The 16,340-nt window shown below is 40.5% G+C and overlaps 1 protein-coding gene across 1 annotated transcript in view; it reads right to left on the reverse strand.

Annotated features, from left to right (window-relative positions):
- Positions 1 to 1,131: 1,131 nt before the first annotated feature.
- The window catches only part of RWDD4 (RWD domain containing 4), a 140,502-nt gene continuing 125,293 nt past the window's right edge, over positions 1,132 to 16,340 (reverse strand). The window contains exons 3-7 of the mRNA XM_086962469.1: positions 5,941 to 6,050; positions 5,696 to 5,846; positions 5,223 to 5,334; positions 4,191 to 4,240; positions 1,132 to 2,351 (exon numbers count right to left, since the gene is read on the reverse strand). Coding sequence (XP_086818595.1) covers positions 2,319 to 2,351; positions 4,191 to 4,240; positions 5,223 to 5,334; positions 5,696 to 5,846; positions 5,941 to 6,050 — 456 coding nt within the window. The 3' untranslated portion in view covers positions 1,132 to 2,318. The remainder of the gene's footprint in view (positions 2,352 to 4,190; positions 4,241 to 5,222; positions 5,335 to 5,695; positions 5,847 to 5,940; positions 6,051 to 16,340) is intronic.

A 16,340-nucleotide genomic window follows, 5' to 3' on the forward strand; every position in this document is an offset into this window, starting at 1 on the left:
AGTTGCATTCACTTTTTTGCATCCACAGCCAGATACTACTTGATGCACCAGAAACTGCACACTCCAGTAATTGCTGAAAAGATAAATGCATCATCCTTGCGGCAAACTGACTGTGCACTATGTAATTATCAGGGCATTTGGTTTAATATTTGTCATTAACCACTCACTGTGGGGAGTTTTGTTATTTTCCCTTACTGACAATGAAAAGAAAACGTTTTAAAAAGAACCAATGTTCTGAGTTAACACTGCTTTATTCCCACTTCCTGCTCTTTCAAAACATAAAACATTTATTAATATTCTTACAATTACCAACATTTCAGTAATTTTAACAACTTTCTCTTATTTTGAACTTTTTTTGTCAAAATTGGAGCTGCGAATCGTTCTGAGGCATATACGTATTTAAATTTGTCAGATTATTCATCAAAACAGGTTTATTTCAATTTCGTGTTTTTTTACTTTAGACATTTTTCAGTCAGGGTTAATCAAATCACTCTTAAAAAAACTACAAAATAGTTATTGGTAACATAATCCAAGTCAGGGTGATTGACAGGTGCTTCTAGCCCTACTAACACCTTGTCTACCGAGAAACAATTATAAAATCCCTTTCTTAATCATCATACCATGCAATACTCTTAAAAGTAAACAGATTTGAAAGTGTATACATAGTCAAATCATTCTTAGGCATTACTGGACATGTCGATGCTAAGAACCTTTTTTACTTTGTGCCATTTACTATTAAGCAAACAGATAACACTCGTAGTACTAAATGCTTGAATGTTCTAGTCAGTTACGTTTAGAAAGACTGCTATAGTAACTGTGACAGGCATTTCTATAGCGGTCATGGACACAATAATGAACCTATACTTGGCAACAGCTTAAAGAACCCCTTTCTTCTGAATACAAGCAACTTTACTTATATGGATTGTGATTTTTTAAAAATACAATCTTTCGCTCACTGCAAGTACAACTGACACCGTTTTTTAAACACCACTATAAAGTCTTCAAACTTAAGTCAGGGACACAATGATTGCTAAAACACAACTTAATCAAATCTATTTGACTTCTATATTAGTTAAATACATATGCATGCACCCACACGTATTGAATGCTAATCAAATATAGACTAAAACATTCACATGGCAGAAGAATAGTTATTTATTAAAATATCACAGACAAAAATAGCACATTAAGGCAGTTTATCCTCAACTACTGTTTTGTCTTTACAGTAAGTTTTTCTTCACACCTTCACAAATACTTTTCGATGTGGTCAGTAGTGAACTTTTTTCCCTTCTACTAATTTATTGTGAAGACAGTTTGAATAGAGGTAAATGGACATCAATAACATAGCATTAAATCACATTTGTTTCAAAGCCAAATTAGTAAACGAGTTTTGAAAAAAAACCATATAGCTGACAATCTGGATTCTACTGCACACAACGGGCAGCTGCAATTGTGCTGTAGATGAGACATTCACATATGGTGGCACTGCCATAAAGCAGCTTTCTAGCTGCAGAAACTATTAGGACGAAGAAATAAATATTCACCAATGCCCAAAAAAGCACTGCACAAAATGTCAGAATTAAATTAGATCAGATCAGTATTAGCTGGGATCACTTACCAGAAACTGCAAGTAATCACACTATGCCACAAGGACTAGTCTAGGACCATGGCATGATCCTGGATTGGAGGATTTAAAAAAATGTGCATCCTTATGTATATCATGTTCATACTTATTTTTTAAAGTATTTATGACATATGAAAATATGTTCAGTTACTTTTCTAACATCTTATCTTTTAGTAGCGTGACACAGTGAGCACTAGGAAATAAGGTTGCAGTGACAAATCCAGGAGAACAGTGTTAAATAACATCACTGTACTAAAATATTTTCTTTCTATTGCACCTTTTCTTTTTATTGCACCACTTAGTGACCAAAATAACTGCAAAAATATGCACCTATTTTCCTGCTTCTATTTAATAAAGCGGCATAAGACAGGACTACTGCAACACTTTCCAATTCCTTCTTCAATATTTCGTCCACAAACGCAGAAGGAGTTCCATGGACCAATTTGTATATCCTTAATCTTCATTATCCCATATAACTTTAAGGCAACAGTTTAGTTTCTGGTTTGAAAGAGTTGACAAGAGGCAAACAAATAAAAATCTATGCTTTAATATTTAGGAGCCTTATAAAATGGTCAGTCATTTTCTGTATAAAATTACTTTCCACTTTCTTAATAAATAACTAATAAAAGAAAAAACTGCCAGTCCATGTCGGAGCATATCTGTATAAATTGGGGATTATTTGTATCAAAGTCCATTATTCATCATCTTTTGAACCAGTTTTGGCCAACTATAAATAAAGAAGAATGGCAGTTAGAAACAGTTTATATATTAGCTGTAAATATTTACAAAGAATTTAGCTTGTGCATTTAAATAATTCACTGTACACTCCCAAGTCTCCAAACTTCAAATATATGTGAAGGGCGAATAAAAAATTATACAGTAAATTAGGAGGGGTGCTCTGGCAAGAATCCGTACAACTGCCTCAACAAAAAAAAATACACGGATTCATTCATACATTTCCTTTTGCAGATCTTCACAACTTCACTGACATGACAGGTAAACATGTGGTACAACATTTGGTGTGCAACGATTTTATAGATTTAAAATTTAGATACAAAGTATTAAAAAGAGACATGTAATATAGCAGAAATTGCAACTCGCGTAGAAAATAAAGAGAGAGGCAAAGGTGTATTCAATCAAAGCCACCGGAAGCTTAGATGGCAGTTTGCACACCATTCCTCTTCTTTAGTTGCTGACTCAACAGTATAGATAGTCTATCCAAAAGTAATTCCTCATTTGTAAAGAAACTACACTTTATAGGACAAAATGGCGTCGAAACAAATGAATTTTAATAATATACTCCAGCACTATATTCACCACATCGTTCGAATTTATCAGGATCTAAGATTGTGGTCGCTATTGGCCCATTGTTCTGTGCCTGACGGTTCACATGGCCATCACACTTTTTCCTCTTAAGTGTTAGTTTCTACAAAACAGGATCAGTGCGTTATGCTACCTGCAAGATGTGAAGTGCAAGAGGCCAGAATATGCGATGTAATTTGATATATCTTGTACTTTTGTCCACTTCGTTCAATACCGATGCAATAGTGCCGGGTATTTTCTCTGGAACAGTCACAGACCGCTGTACAGTTCTCTGGATAGTGACATTAGCTTACAAGTGGTGTCAGAGGGCCTTTGGAACTGCTCATTGTGGAAAAGGATTCCTATTTAGGTCATGATTATTCAATGGGTAGTGTGACTGAGCTAGGAGTTGGTAATGGTTTGGAACTTACATACTATTTGATGAGCAACATTAGCAGGTCACTGTCCATAGGTATGTTTCTGAAGAAATTGTAAAACAACATTTACACAAACGGAATGTAGAATGGTAAAATGAACACAAAAACAAAATAGCTGATGTTCCTAAAAAAATCTGCAGTCTAGATACACCCCTCAAATATATTTAGAAAACGTATAAATTAAAGCAACACTTTTTAATTAATCTTGTGGTCTATGGGCAATACAAATCTATGGGACAGAGACTGAGTCCTGGACAGCGTATGATATTTGGGTTTCAGCCTTTTACTAGGGCAGAGTTTCTCCATGAGATCAGATGGCACACAGACCTAGTTACAGCAACATCAGTTTTTTACAGTGACTCTACCAGCATAGGGACTACTGATGCTGATAAGACTTTTGTGTATACCAAAGGTACTTCAAGAACAAGGTCTTTCAGGAGTACCAAACTCAAGGGTTCCACACCTCACAGGTGGCAAAGGTTTCATCTGTCAAGCACAATAAACTATGTTATATGCTAATGCTTTGCAAGTTATTCCAACACTTGATCCCTGTACATGTATTACAGTTAACTGCGAAAACCTAGCAAGAATGTCGGCATACCACATTATTTCCTTATGCAAAAAACTTTAATTAAAGCCCAGCAAAATTTGCAACTTGAAAGGTTGTTTTATGTACTCACATGCTGATATCGCAATCAATTTAAGAGCAGCAAAGTAGGGATATGGAGGGGAAAAAAAACAAAGTTAAAAAATAATTTGTAGTAGACTGCATAGAATAAATGGTTGTGACTATTTGAATATCATTACACTTCTACAAATGACAATACCTTAATGACATCTACCCAGTTCCATCCTCGTGGTAACTCCCCTTTGTGATCTGCAAATTAAAAACACAGATTTGATTGAAAAATAAGATTTTTTAATCGTGAATATATTGCAGGACTAGTTATAAATTCATAACCAAAGAATTTTTAGTACCGTCAGCTAATTGGGGGCTCTAGCTCACGGAATGTATGAAGACAAAGATATTAAACCGAAAACAAACCTAGAATGTGCGGATGCAATCCCCTAACATTTAGACGCAACAAGGAATTTATGCTTTAAAACAAGGATGACCCAGGTAGGAGGTCAATATTTAACAGGATCATGATTATATTTCATGTACATTTAGCTCCCTCAGACAAAAAGAAAAACTGTGTGATCAATAATATATTTTAACAGACTTAGCAACCATATCAGGGGACTGTACCCCTGTTACTTTAGAAGCTCATCTATACGAAAAACGCACACAATCACACAATGGCTCTGGAAAGTTTAAAAAAAGATGCAACTGAAACCAGGCTTTTGCAAAACTTGCTATTTTTGGGTGTTTCCTATGCTGCACACTAAAGCCCTGCCCACTCACATCCAAGCTAATCTAGTCGGCATCAAAAAGATAACAGATGGGACTATGGCACTGGTAAGCTGTAGGGCGCGGAGGGGGGTCTGAGGGGGTTTTTCCAGGATGGCTTCATGTCACAAGTGGACATAATGCTACAGTAAGGCCCATTCATTTCACACTCATATCTCCTGGGAGTTGTTACTTTGCTTTACATTAATTCAGCCAATGGGACTCATGCACAACATAGCACTAATGATGAGGAACACTGTTTACTAGTTGATTTGGTGGATTTAATATCTCTGGGAGAGAGGGGGAAGAGGGAGAGAGGGAGAGAGGGAGAGAGGGAGAGAGGGAGAGAGGGAGAGAGGGAGAATGCCAGATATATGCGCTTGGCGGGAAGATATGCAAATAAAGCTTGTCCATGTTAAGAGCCTTGAACCCAGCACACTTCATTGATTACTGTTGTAGCGAAACCAACCTGTCTTATCTGCTAACTTCCGTTTCTGAGATTTTGACAACTGCTCCTTTTTATCCTTTTTCTTGTTCGACGATACAGAGTTTACAACAGAATCCTCATTTCCAATTGAAGTCTACAGTAGAAGGTATACATAAAAACATTTACGGAAAACAAGTTTTGATAACTAGAGAAATACAACATTTAAATGATGCCCCAGACCTGTGTAGGAGCTCGTATATCAGAGAAGAGATCCAAAAGGTCTTCACAGCAAGTCACAATAAATGGAAAATAAACATTGAAAGGACAATCTTCTCTGTGGTAGTCTTAGCTAAGGCAAAGTTAATATGGTATCAAAGCTTAAGTGGACAACTTTTTTCTCCAACTACTGCAAACACTGCAGCAAAGTGCTTTGGTTAGGAAACGTCACAAATCAATAATTTCTATCATATTTCACAGACTTCATTAACAGAACAAAGAGTAAAATATATACTCGCCACAGCATTGACATAAGGTTGGTGATCTTCCATAAACTGTTCTTTGTTATCCTTGGCATATTCAAACAGTGTGTATGTCATGGAGGTCCCTAGATTAGCTTCAACCTGTTCCAGTAATTTATCTAATATGCTTTGTTTAACAGCTGGTGATCTGTAAGGAATGCAAAACAAAATGCTTCATTCACGGAGACCATATCAACCAAAGTTTACTAAGAGGTCTGCAGGAAGGAAGAGAGATAACTTACATACTATTATTAAAGAAAGCGTTCATAGATATGTTAGGTGCAGTTTCCGGGTACGTTTCAGGCCAGGCTATGTCCACAAGGAAGGCTTTAGGATCGCCATCATCACCTACCTAAATGAAAACAAATTAAGATGGGATAAAAGGACAAACAAAAAAAGAATACTTTATTTAGAAGGCATTCATGCCGGTGATGAAGACTAGCAAAACTAACCAAATGCTTGACAGAAATAGATCTACAGAAATGCACTCATGCAAAAGAATCGTAAATCACATATGTAAGCGGTCTGGTAACTTTCATGAACATCGCACACATCACTTGTACAATTAAGAATTGTCATTTAAATTGAGAACTCAAAAGCAATCAAACATTCTTGTGCTTTGTTGTTAGGCACTGCCAGGTCCGCAGTATTTCACATAGCATGCTTTTCTTGGGTTTCAAGTAACAGCAGAGTTATATGGTAACTGGCATATGTTTGTGTAAATATGAAATGGAAAGGTTTGCTATACATCAGGCGCGGTGCGTCCATTGGGGTGTTGGGGCGTAGGCCCTCCCGCCCGCAGCTCCTTAGGCGTCTCTGAATTTAAGTAAACTGAATCAGTTTACAGTTTAAAGACGCAGAGGGAGAACTGACAATCATGTCAGTCAGCATGACGTCGGGCCGCCCACCCCCTTCATCTGAAGGGGGTGGGCGGTCCGGCGTCATGTTGACTGACCTGATTGTCAGAGTCAGACCAGGGGGCAGGCAACAGGCAGCAGCACAAGTGGGCCTGAGTGGGGAAGGTCAGCAAATATTTGCACCGTGCCCAGTCATGCTCACTAGTGTGTACTCTGGCTGGCGCATGCCCATTAGGAGAGCGAGGGTTGAGCAAAGACTCAAACCTCGCTCTCCTAATGGGAAGCGGGCGTGTAGTAACCGTGCCCCAAGCCAATCCTGGTGCTGCTGGCAGCGCCAGGATGGGCTGAGGGGTTGCCAGTCCACTCCAGTGCCATTCGTGAAGGCGCCAAGGGGAGCAGAGGTGACACGGACCGGCTGTGAGGTACGTTTTCTGTTTTATATAATTTAATTCCCCTGCACCCCCATCTAACTGTAATTTGTATTCTGTGCACTGTCCAGCTTCATTGTCTGGATCAGTGAGCCACTGGTTCCGTGCACTGACTGACTGATGTTTGCACTTTGACCTTACAGTAGCGATTCCTCATCCTGGAGCCGGTTGCTCGACCCCGGTCTGGCAGTGCGAGGAGTGGTGCTAACAGGGGGAACAATTGAGTCGGACATTTCAGCAGTGCTTATGTGCGCATAAAAATTCAATCACTGAAGTCATTGACAAAAGTAAACTATAAAGTCAGTACAAACGTAGAAATCTACTACTGTTTTGAAGGGACGTTATCTCACAAGAGTAATCCTAAATAATTGTGCGATTTGGTGCATTTTTGCTGCTAAAGGCTACAACTGAGGGTGATTTTTCTTTGCACTTTTGACCTAGACATAAGTAGCTTTTGGAGGCCAGCATAGGTTGAAAAAGAATTATAAACTAGCATTCTCCCCCTTCCAAATGATGTACTTTCTTTCTCAAATACTTCTGAAATACAAGCCCCTGAAGCATAACGGCTTCCGAGGGGAAACAATACCAATCAGTATATGGAATTTAAAGATGCCTTGTCATTGGCAACGAGACATAACCGAATGATTGCGAACAGTTGCAGTACAATTTTTATTGCGTGCTGTTACTTTTTTTGTACAACTCCCAGGCTGATGAATTTCTTTTTAACTTTCAAGATGAACTTTAACAGATTCAAAATAGAATCGCTTCGAGAGCCTTCACAAAGCCTGACAAGTGACACCTCCGTTGTGTTTATTTGTGAGCACCAAGGCAGTCTTAATGTGTATGCCTTTGCGTGTTTTCATATTTCGGTGGCCTTCACAGGCGGTGTCTGTTCAGTGTCAGGTCTTTGTCTTCTAGTCTGCCTAACAAGTTGTAAACTGTTAGAAGGCACTGTTATTATCGCAGTCCCTTTAGCCCCTGCAAAATTCGTTTAGAGTGTGATATACAGTGACAGAGAACATACATACAAAGGGAGAATATAGTTTAAAAAACTATTTGTGCATCTGAACTCTGTAAAGCACAGTTCTGGAAGTAGTTGCTGTTATCCTGTAGGAGTGTTCCATAGTGTTAATTGGCTCGTGGATATAGGTGTAAGTGTATCGGTGTGCACCAATGAGTCCCTTAAGCTGGTGTTTCTCTTGAATGAAAACATGGGTTTCTCATAAGTGAGCTTGTTAGGCGTAAGGACTGGCCATTTTTTGTTTATTTTTTTCATGTCATTGGACAATGAATTTTATGTGGTGACACATATAAGCTGGTCTGGCTGTGTTTTTACATGTGCCTCCAAAAGTGCTTCTCTAGGTGTGTTGCGTGCCCTTTTGTTGGCCTGCTCTATGATCTTTTTAAGGTATTTTTTTCTTTTGTAGTTTAGTTGTAAGGAGTGCTGCCTCATGTTTGTAGGTCTGGAGGTCAGAACAATTTCTACTCACTCTTAAAAACTGACCAACTGGCAGATTTTCGCTCAGTGAGCGTGGATGCGCACTGTTGAACCGTAACAAACGATTCTTGTCAGTTGGTTTAGTATAAAGGGAAGTGTTTGATGCCTTGTGAAATACGCACTATTTAGCATGCAGTTAATGCCAATTTGCGAGCAATCTCACCACCGCACTATATTCTGTCACATAGTATTGTCATGTACAGGTTCTGATGCGAGTGGCACAAGTTAAAAAGAGATTGAATACTACTAAGTTGCACAGATTGTTGGCACTGGTGGGCTCGTTCTCTTTCAACAAAGCACGTAATTGGGAAACACCAACGTGGAATTCCACATTTATATTCATACAAGGTTGTAAGTTTTTTTCCTGTTTTCTGTTTATTTCTTATATATGGAGACCCACACGTGATAGATAAATTATCTGCCACACACATAAGGAGCAGCTACTCTGCCTTTTTTTCACTGACCGAATAGGGAATTCCCTTGACTGCTACCTAGGGTGACCAACCTCAGCCCTGAAGAAAGTCTGGGACCTTTATGGCTGCATACGGACTGAAACATGTTGGCACTAGGGTCTTAGGACCAGAACACTCCTACATTGACCTTATTTTTATGTATTTTAATAACCCTGACAGACCCAATAATAAAGGGAAACCGGGGATCTGTCTGAGGTTTTTTATCTGTATAGTCCCCTTGGTCTTCTATAACTTCAAAGAGCTCCCAACACTGTGGTTGAGCCCACCCAGACTTATAGGCGTCGGAGTGACCCGATGATGAAGCATGACACCACTAGGGTGTGTGAGGGTAACTAAACAAAAAGGAATTGTTTCCTTGCTCACCTGCTGGTGAAGTTTCACGATCTCCCTTACTCTCCATCCTTCACGTCCTCCCACTTTAGTGCTTTCTGAGTGACCATCGTCTGGTCAGTTGGAGTAATCTTTCGTGGTATTGTGTAGTTAAATAGGAGGTGTTACTCCGACCCAGTATCTTCTCTACCCTCTAGGCAAGGAATACATTTTTCAGGAGCCTTTATTGTGTATACATATTATGATAGTCGCCATAGGAACTCAAACTTTTACGCCCCACCACTTTCAAATGTCACCAGCCGCCCCTGGCTAAACAGGGTTCCTTTGTGGAATTTGCAACACTCCTGAGCTCCTTTTTCAATTAGAACAATATGCGGCCATATTTTACTATTCTTTAAACATGCGTTTAACAGGACACAAGATGGGCGAAAGAATGGAGAGAAAAAGTATGTGCACAATATTAGGTAGAATTGTTCAGGTATCCCTCTCAAAAACGTTCAGCTTATTCCTTGGTCATTTATATTTTCACTATGGTCTGTTCACAGATATCCAAATTAGCTGTGTAGTATATTTCAGTCCTTCTCTTAAACTTTAAGAATCTGTATGGCTGACTGTCCTAGACTGCACTTTGACTTGACTAAACACCAGCCATGTTTCTCCAGTACTACATCAATGGGCAAAAAAACTATTGAAACTCATGATCTCATACTAAATTAAGCTCCTGGAGATATGGTACAGAAAAGAGCCAGTGTATGTGTGGGATGGAATTTAAAAAGTGGGATTAAAACTTGCTTGAAGGTCATAGTTTGTGTCAACAATGGCTTGGGTAGAGAAGCATAGCTTGGCTACAGTCAAGCAGGCTAGTTTTCTATAGACCTCCTTAAAACGTGCTCCCATTTGGAAATCTACCTTCAATACAAGACAATACACAAAATTAATTGATTTGTGATCCATAGTCCATTTTGCTTGTAAAATATTTGTCAATGATTTGGATAGTGAAGACTGATAAAATGGTGGCGACCAAGAGGTTTTTGTTCCCTTCCGATCTGATGGTGTGCAGCTTGTGGGCCCCTTGGATATCAAACTCTCCTGAACTGCAGGAGATTCTTAGCAAAGACAGATATTTTGGCTGGGTATGACGAGTAGATGAAGCAAGCAATCCAGCAAAGTTCCTGGATGACTAGCTGAATTTGTATTGTAGAAGGCAAAACAGATCGAGAGTCTCCCATTTTGTGGGCGATTGTGTTGTTCCTTTTAACATTCAAGGAAAATAGATCCTAGATATATTCAGTTATCCAGAATAGAGCCATTTTACAGGGCAACAGCTAAGGCCAACCACGTGACTGTTACAGCGGATGCCAGCAGATAAAGAGCATAAATGCAAAATGCTTTTATGTTTTCAATTTAAAAAAAGAAAAAAAACCTACGAAACGTGCTGCAAAACCCCTTGCCACCATGCGACTTGGGAGGATATGTGGGAACTAATGGCTGGGGGTTTCTGAAGATTGCTTCTACTTTTTTTCCTCTTGGAGAAGTGATCAAGCAGCTAGTTGTATGACGTTACAACGCATACAAAACACAACGACCTATCATTACAACAAAACTATTACAACGCTACATCCATTGCAACGCATTCTATTACAACGAATGCCAATACATCCCATATGCTTTTACAATGCTTACCATTACAACCTAAGTATGGGTAAGTATTTAATTTTATTTATATTAATTAAATATTAATATTTTTTTAATAATAATCTTAATTTTAATTAAGGGGTAACAAATTACTACTCTAACTCCAGGGGGTGTAATAATAGGGCAAGTGTTGGATAGTGTACTGGTTAAAATTACTATTCTAACTCTAGGGGGGTGTAATAGTAGGGTAAGTGTTGGATAGTGTAGGGGTTAAAATTACAATTCTAACTCCGAGGGGGTGTTCTAGTAGGGTAAGTGTTGGATAGTGTAGGGGTTAAAATTACAATTCTAACTCCAGGGGGGTGTAATAGTAGGGTAAGTGCTGGATAGTGTAGGGTTAAAATTACTATTATAACTCCAGGGGGGTGTAATAGTAGGGTAAGTGTTGGATAGTGTAGGGGTTAAAATGACTAAATCAAAATAATTTTTATTAACCTTTATTTTTGCATTATTAATAGGTTGTAATATGAATTTAATTAAAATAAAATTGAATTCATAATAATTAAAATACTTACTCATACTTATGTTGTAATGGCATGCGTTGTAATAGCATCTGGGATGTAATGGCATGGGATGTAATGGCATGCGTTGTAATAGCATGCATTGTAATGGATGTAGCGTTGTAATAGTTTTGTTGTAATGGTAGGTCGTTGTAATAGTTGCGTTGCGATGGGTGTTTCCCCTAGCAGCTATATTGTTTCTCCTCCAGGAAAAGCGATTTAGAAGCAATTTAGTGGCCTTCTTGAAATGGGGAATTTTTTTCTGTGGAGCCAGTGAATCATATAATTTAGGGGAAATGGGCACCATCCAAGTCCCTTGATCGAGGACCTGTGCATCTTCCAAAGATGGGCAGACTTGAAGCAGAATTGCTAAAGGCAGTGGAGAGGTTTGCATACAGTGTTTTTATTGAAGGACAAACATCGCGAAACGGACACTTCTCACAGAATGTTTCTTTGAGCGTTCAGGCTGAAACCATATTATAGAACCAAGGATATGATGTAGTAGGGAGATGTAAACATGCAAAGGCGACAGAACTTGCCTACTTCAAGAGGAAGAGCTCATCTGCGTCGGAACAAAAACTACTACAATCCAAACACCGCCAAGATGCTGCTGCTCTTTTCAAGGTATATAAACACTTTAACATAGGTAAAAATAAAATTAAGCAGGGTGGTACAGACTTCCAAGCACTGAACAAGGGCAGATGTTAAGCTGGAAAAAGGAACCGGGTAAAGAAGAAGTAGGACGGATAAGGCATTTGATGGGTAGTAGAATGAAGCCGGTGCGGAAGAAAGTAGGTAAGGCGTGGAAAGTGGTGAAGACAGGTTTGAGGGAGAAAGATTGGTGGTGTTATTCTAGACAATAGGCTGGTGTTGGGTAGTTCCTACAATTCTATATAGGATCTGCGCGCTTAGACAACAAAAACGAAGGGATTGGTGTTCATACTGATTTTAGACACCCCCACAGTATAGGTTAAACTATGGACGAGCTAGCTCATGGTGCCACTATAAGCCCCACAACCGTACCAAGGAGTGAATAGTTTCTGCCAACTATCGAACACGACAACCATGACCCCTCAGGGATCGTGGAAACAGTACAGTACTTTTCGCTCAGTCACTGGTGCTCACTTCTTCTCTGAGAGATACACAGAATAAACAATGGGAATGTTTTCAATCAGCATTTATTGAACCAGCATCATTTTAGTATAAAATACGTGGGCTGCAACAACCATTAGACAGAAACAGATGTATACGATTAAAAGCACCAACAGAGTAAATAAAAGGTAGAATTCTACCATGGTGCTAAAACAGTGGATATATGCATGCATATAAATACATGGCAGTAATCAGACGTACTCTGGAGAAGAAATCCCTAGCTACGTGTGCCGAACATGTTTGTAGGTGTAGAGCCAAGAATCCCCCTAGGAAAGAGCCAACCCCATTACCTGATGGGAGAGAACAAAGGACCCCGTGTTGGTCTTGAGTTGGACACCCTGCAAGGGATGTCAGACCACTGAGTGCTGAAGTGTCTGTGTGCAGGGACTTCAGGGTCTCTTGTCAGCATGGAAGCTTCTCTTCTAGTTTGCCTAGCAAAGAGGAGGTACTTATATACCCGAAAAGTACCCTCAGGAGTTCTACCTAGATATGTCCTGGTACTGTGGGCCTGTCGTCCAAGGAGGACTATAGCTGTGACTTTTGTACAGAGTTGTTATGGAGAAGATGGTAATCCTGCCGTGATACTAAGAAACCACACAGCATTTATTCTGCATCTAACAAGGTAAAAAGTCAGAGCCAGAGCGGTTATGTAGAGCAAGGTAGGACAGTTGTAGGTATTAGGTCGTGCAACAACCTAGGCCTATATTGGGGTACATTGGGGCTCATAACACTGGGAAATCAGACCTCCTCAACCTAGTGCCCCCACAAATGTATACCATGTAAAGCACAAGCTAATGGACAATCATGTGATAGATTTGCCATTCACTGTGTTACAAGGCTTCCTTGACACTATACAGAAGTGCCCATTTTGTTGCCAACTTATAACTTCCAACACAAATCAATGAGTTAATAGAGTGTGGCAAATGCATGGAGAGTGTAGGAAGCAGACTCTGTATAGGATACTGCCACTAGGTGGTAATACCTTGCACAGAGTCCAGGGGTTCCCAAAAATGTACAGATCTCAAAGTAAAACCCAAAGTGCTCTATTAGGGGTAGTGTGGGCAAGCAACCTTAGCCCTAATGTAGAGGAGTGTAGGACTTTTATTGCACCACAGTGATCAATAATGAACACATGACTCAAGGAGATACAGACCAATTTTAGAAAATTATACTTTGTACTTTATTTTAAGACCCAGGTATTTTTAATTATGCAAGTATGTTTTTAATTAAAAATACTTAGCACATTGAGAAATACTTTCCAAGTGCCGATTTCTCAGAGTCCATTGTTATCCTATGGGGAAAATAATATCGCGGTTAAACCGGTAAATATTTAACTTACAATATCAGTCTTCTGGACAAAAAGTCGCTAAAGGGTCAGGTAAGCACCATAACTGTACTACCAGTGGCACAGAGGCGGCCGGGTGCAGAGGTCAAAACCGTAGTTCGACCCAATGCTTTCTAATGGAGACAGGGGGTGCCTGGAGCCACACTGCTGGCAGGTAAGTAGTTCAGTTGAAGGTCCAAGCTTTAGGGTGAGGTTAAGCACGGGGGCACAAAGCAGCACCAAACATACACCACCAGCGGCAGCAAAGGGACGTGTGAGGCAGCAGATCTAAAAAAAGGTCCTTTTACTACTGTAAGCCAATGTAGATCCACTGTTCATTGGAGGTTTTTTCGAAGGCAGCAATCCTCCCAGGTGTTTCAGAGGTAGCTAGCAGCAAGACGGGTCACAGAAGCTAGAGACAAACCGGTAGGGCTGGGGACAAAGCAGTCAACACCTTCAGTCTTCTCTGCAGGGTTGTCTTCTTTGGTCGTCACAGATCTGAGTTCTAGGTCTGGAGGAGCCACCTAAATACAAAATTTAGGAGGCATTTTATCCTCTTAAGTGCTGCGTCGGGGCGTTGGGCGACGGCAGCACTACCTCCCCAGTGCTGCGCACGTCCATTGGACGTCCATTCAGCACTAGTTCCAATGGACAGCGCAGCACTGGGGAGGGATATTTGCGCCGCATCTAAGGTGTTAGGGGAGTAGCAGGTAGGGCTAATGGGCACCTCAGCTTGGGAGACTACACCCTCTAATATGTGACACTTCTGTGAGAGGGTATTGTATATAAAGGGGGTAACCCATATACTACCTGACCTGGGCCAATCAGTACAGTATCAAAAAAGTGTGATCACGATAGCTTATGTGTTCTTATATAGTAGCATAAACACAACACAAATGAAGGGTGGCTTTTTGTCCACTGTTGTATTTTTAGAGACACAGCGTGTCTGATGCAATTATTTTCAAAGCATATACAGATAAAAGCCACAAAATTGCTCTTTAAAACAAATGTGCAATGTTTTACAGTGCTCTGGGTGGGATAGGTAAGGAAGGAGGGAATCGGGGTAAAGTGTTCTCGTGTAGGTAGGGGACAGGGAAGGGTGATAGTGACATATATACATCAACTTGATTTGTTGTATACGTTCCAGTGAGTGATAAACTTGATAAAATGTTCCCAATATCGTACATAACTTAAGAGCGCCCAGAATTAATTCTATATGGTGTCGCAGGAGTTTGTATTGCGGTGTTGCCAACGTTTCGACCCCTCAAGTCAGGACAGGTTGTGGTCTTTGTGGTGGAGTCTTCATCAGGACAATGGGAGCACCTATGAGTAATAAAATAGGGAGTGAGGGTGAGTATTCATACTGTGTGTGTGCTACTAATGAAAGAGGTAAAAATACCTACTGGTGTATCGGACGGGGGGACAAGATCCGCCGTGCTTGATGTGATAGTTGGCCTTGAAAAGCTCCTAAAGTGAGAGAGGGAAACCGGGACACAACATATGAGGCTGGGTGGTATATCCCAGAGGTAACAGTTGAGGTCACAGAACCGAGGTGGGGTAACTCACTCTAGTAGAACTGGTAGCAGTCCTTAATGACTGGTACGTAACTTTGAATACATTTTTATATTCAGCAATAGCAAATCTGCAGCATGGTCCGCTTGCAGACATCCGGAAAAAATCTCCTGTTACCTAGAGTTTGTGTTGCGTTTATGCTACTATATAAGAACACATAAACCTTCTGTGAGAGGGGGCATAGGCCAAGGCCTGATTACAGGGGTCTCAACATATTAAAGATGGCGGGGAATGAAAGTTTTACTTCACCTCGCCTCCCCCACCTTAGGGGTGGGGTTGGCAGAGGAGGGCACACCTATTCTTTTGAATTTATGCTGCCAGTTTTCCCACCCAAAGTGGGGGTGCAAACCAGGGGCTGCCATCTGCTGCTTGCAGCAGAGGCTGGGGGGTCGTATTACAGAGGCGTCAGGCCTTTAAAGATCCTGTCTTCAAGCACTGGCCCATCCTGGGGGAGGAGACATGACACCTCTGCCCAGGATGTGCATGGTTTCTGGTCCCAGAGAGCATGGACTCTCTACCAAACGGTCCAGAAAGATGTCTGGTGGTGGCTGGCTGCCTACAGCCGGTCAGAGACCACACCAGGTTTTGTAGGTTTTCAGGGTGCACCTCCGAGTACATGTTATGTTTATCTGATTTGTAAAGTGCATGGCTACTCAGCAGTGTGTCCCGGTACTCAGGACAAGAACAACAGAACAGGACACCTAAATTGGCTGTCTGAAGAGCCATGTCTTCAGTTTCCTCTTAAAGACAGCGAGAATACTGGTCAAAGGGAGGTCTGTTGGAAGCTTCTTCCAGTCGAGCAGCCTCAAGTAG

The sequence above is a fragment of the Lissotriton vulgaris genome, chromosome 3_1, assembly GCF_964263255.1.
Source record: "Lissotriton vulgaris chromosome 3_1, aLisVul1.2, whole genome shotgun sequence".
Lineage (NCBI taxonomy): Eukaryota > Metazoa > Chordata > Amphibia > Caudata > Salamandridae > Lissotriton > Lissotriton vulgaris.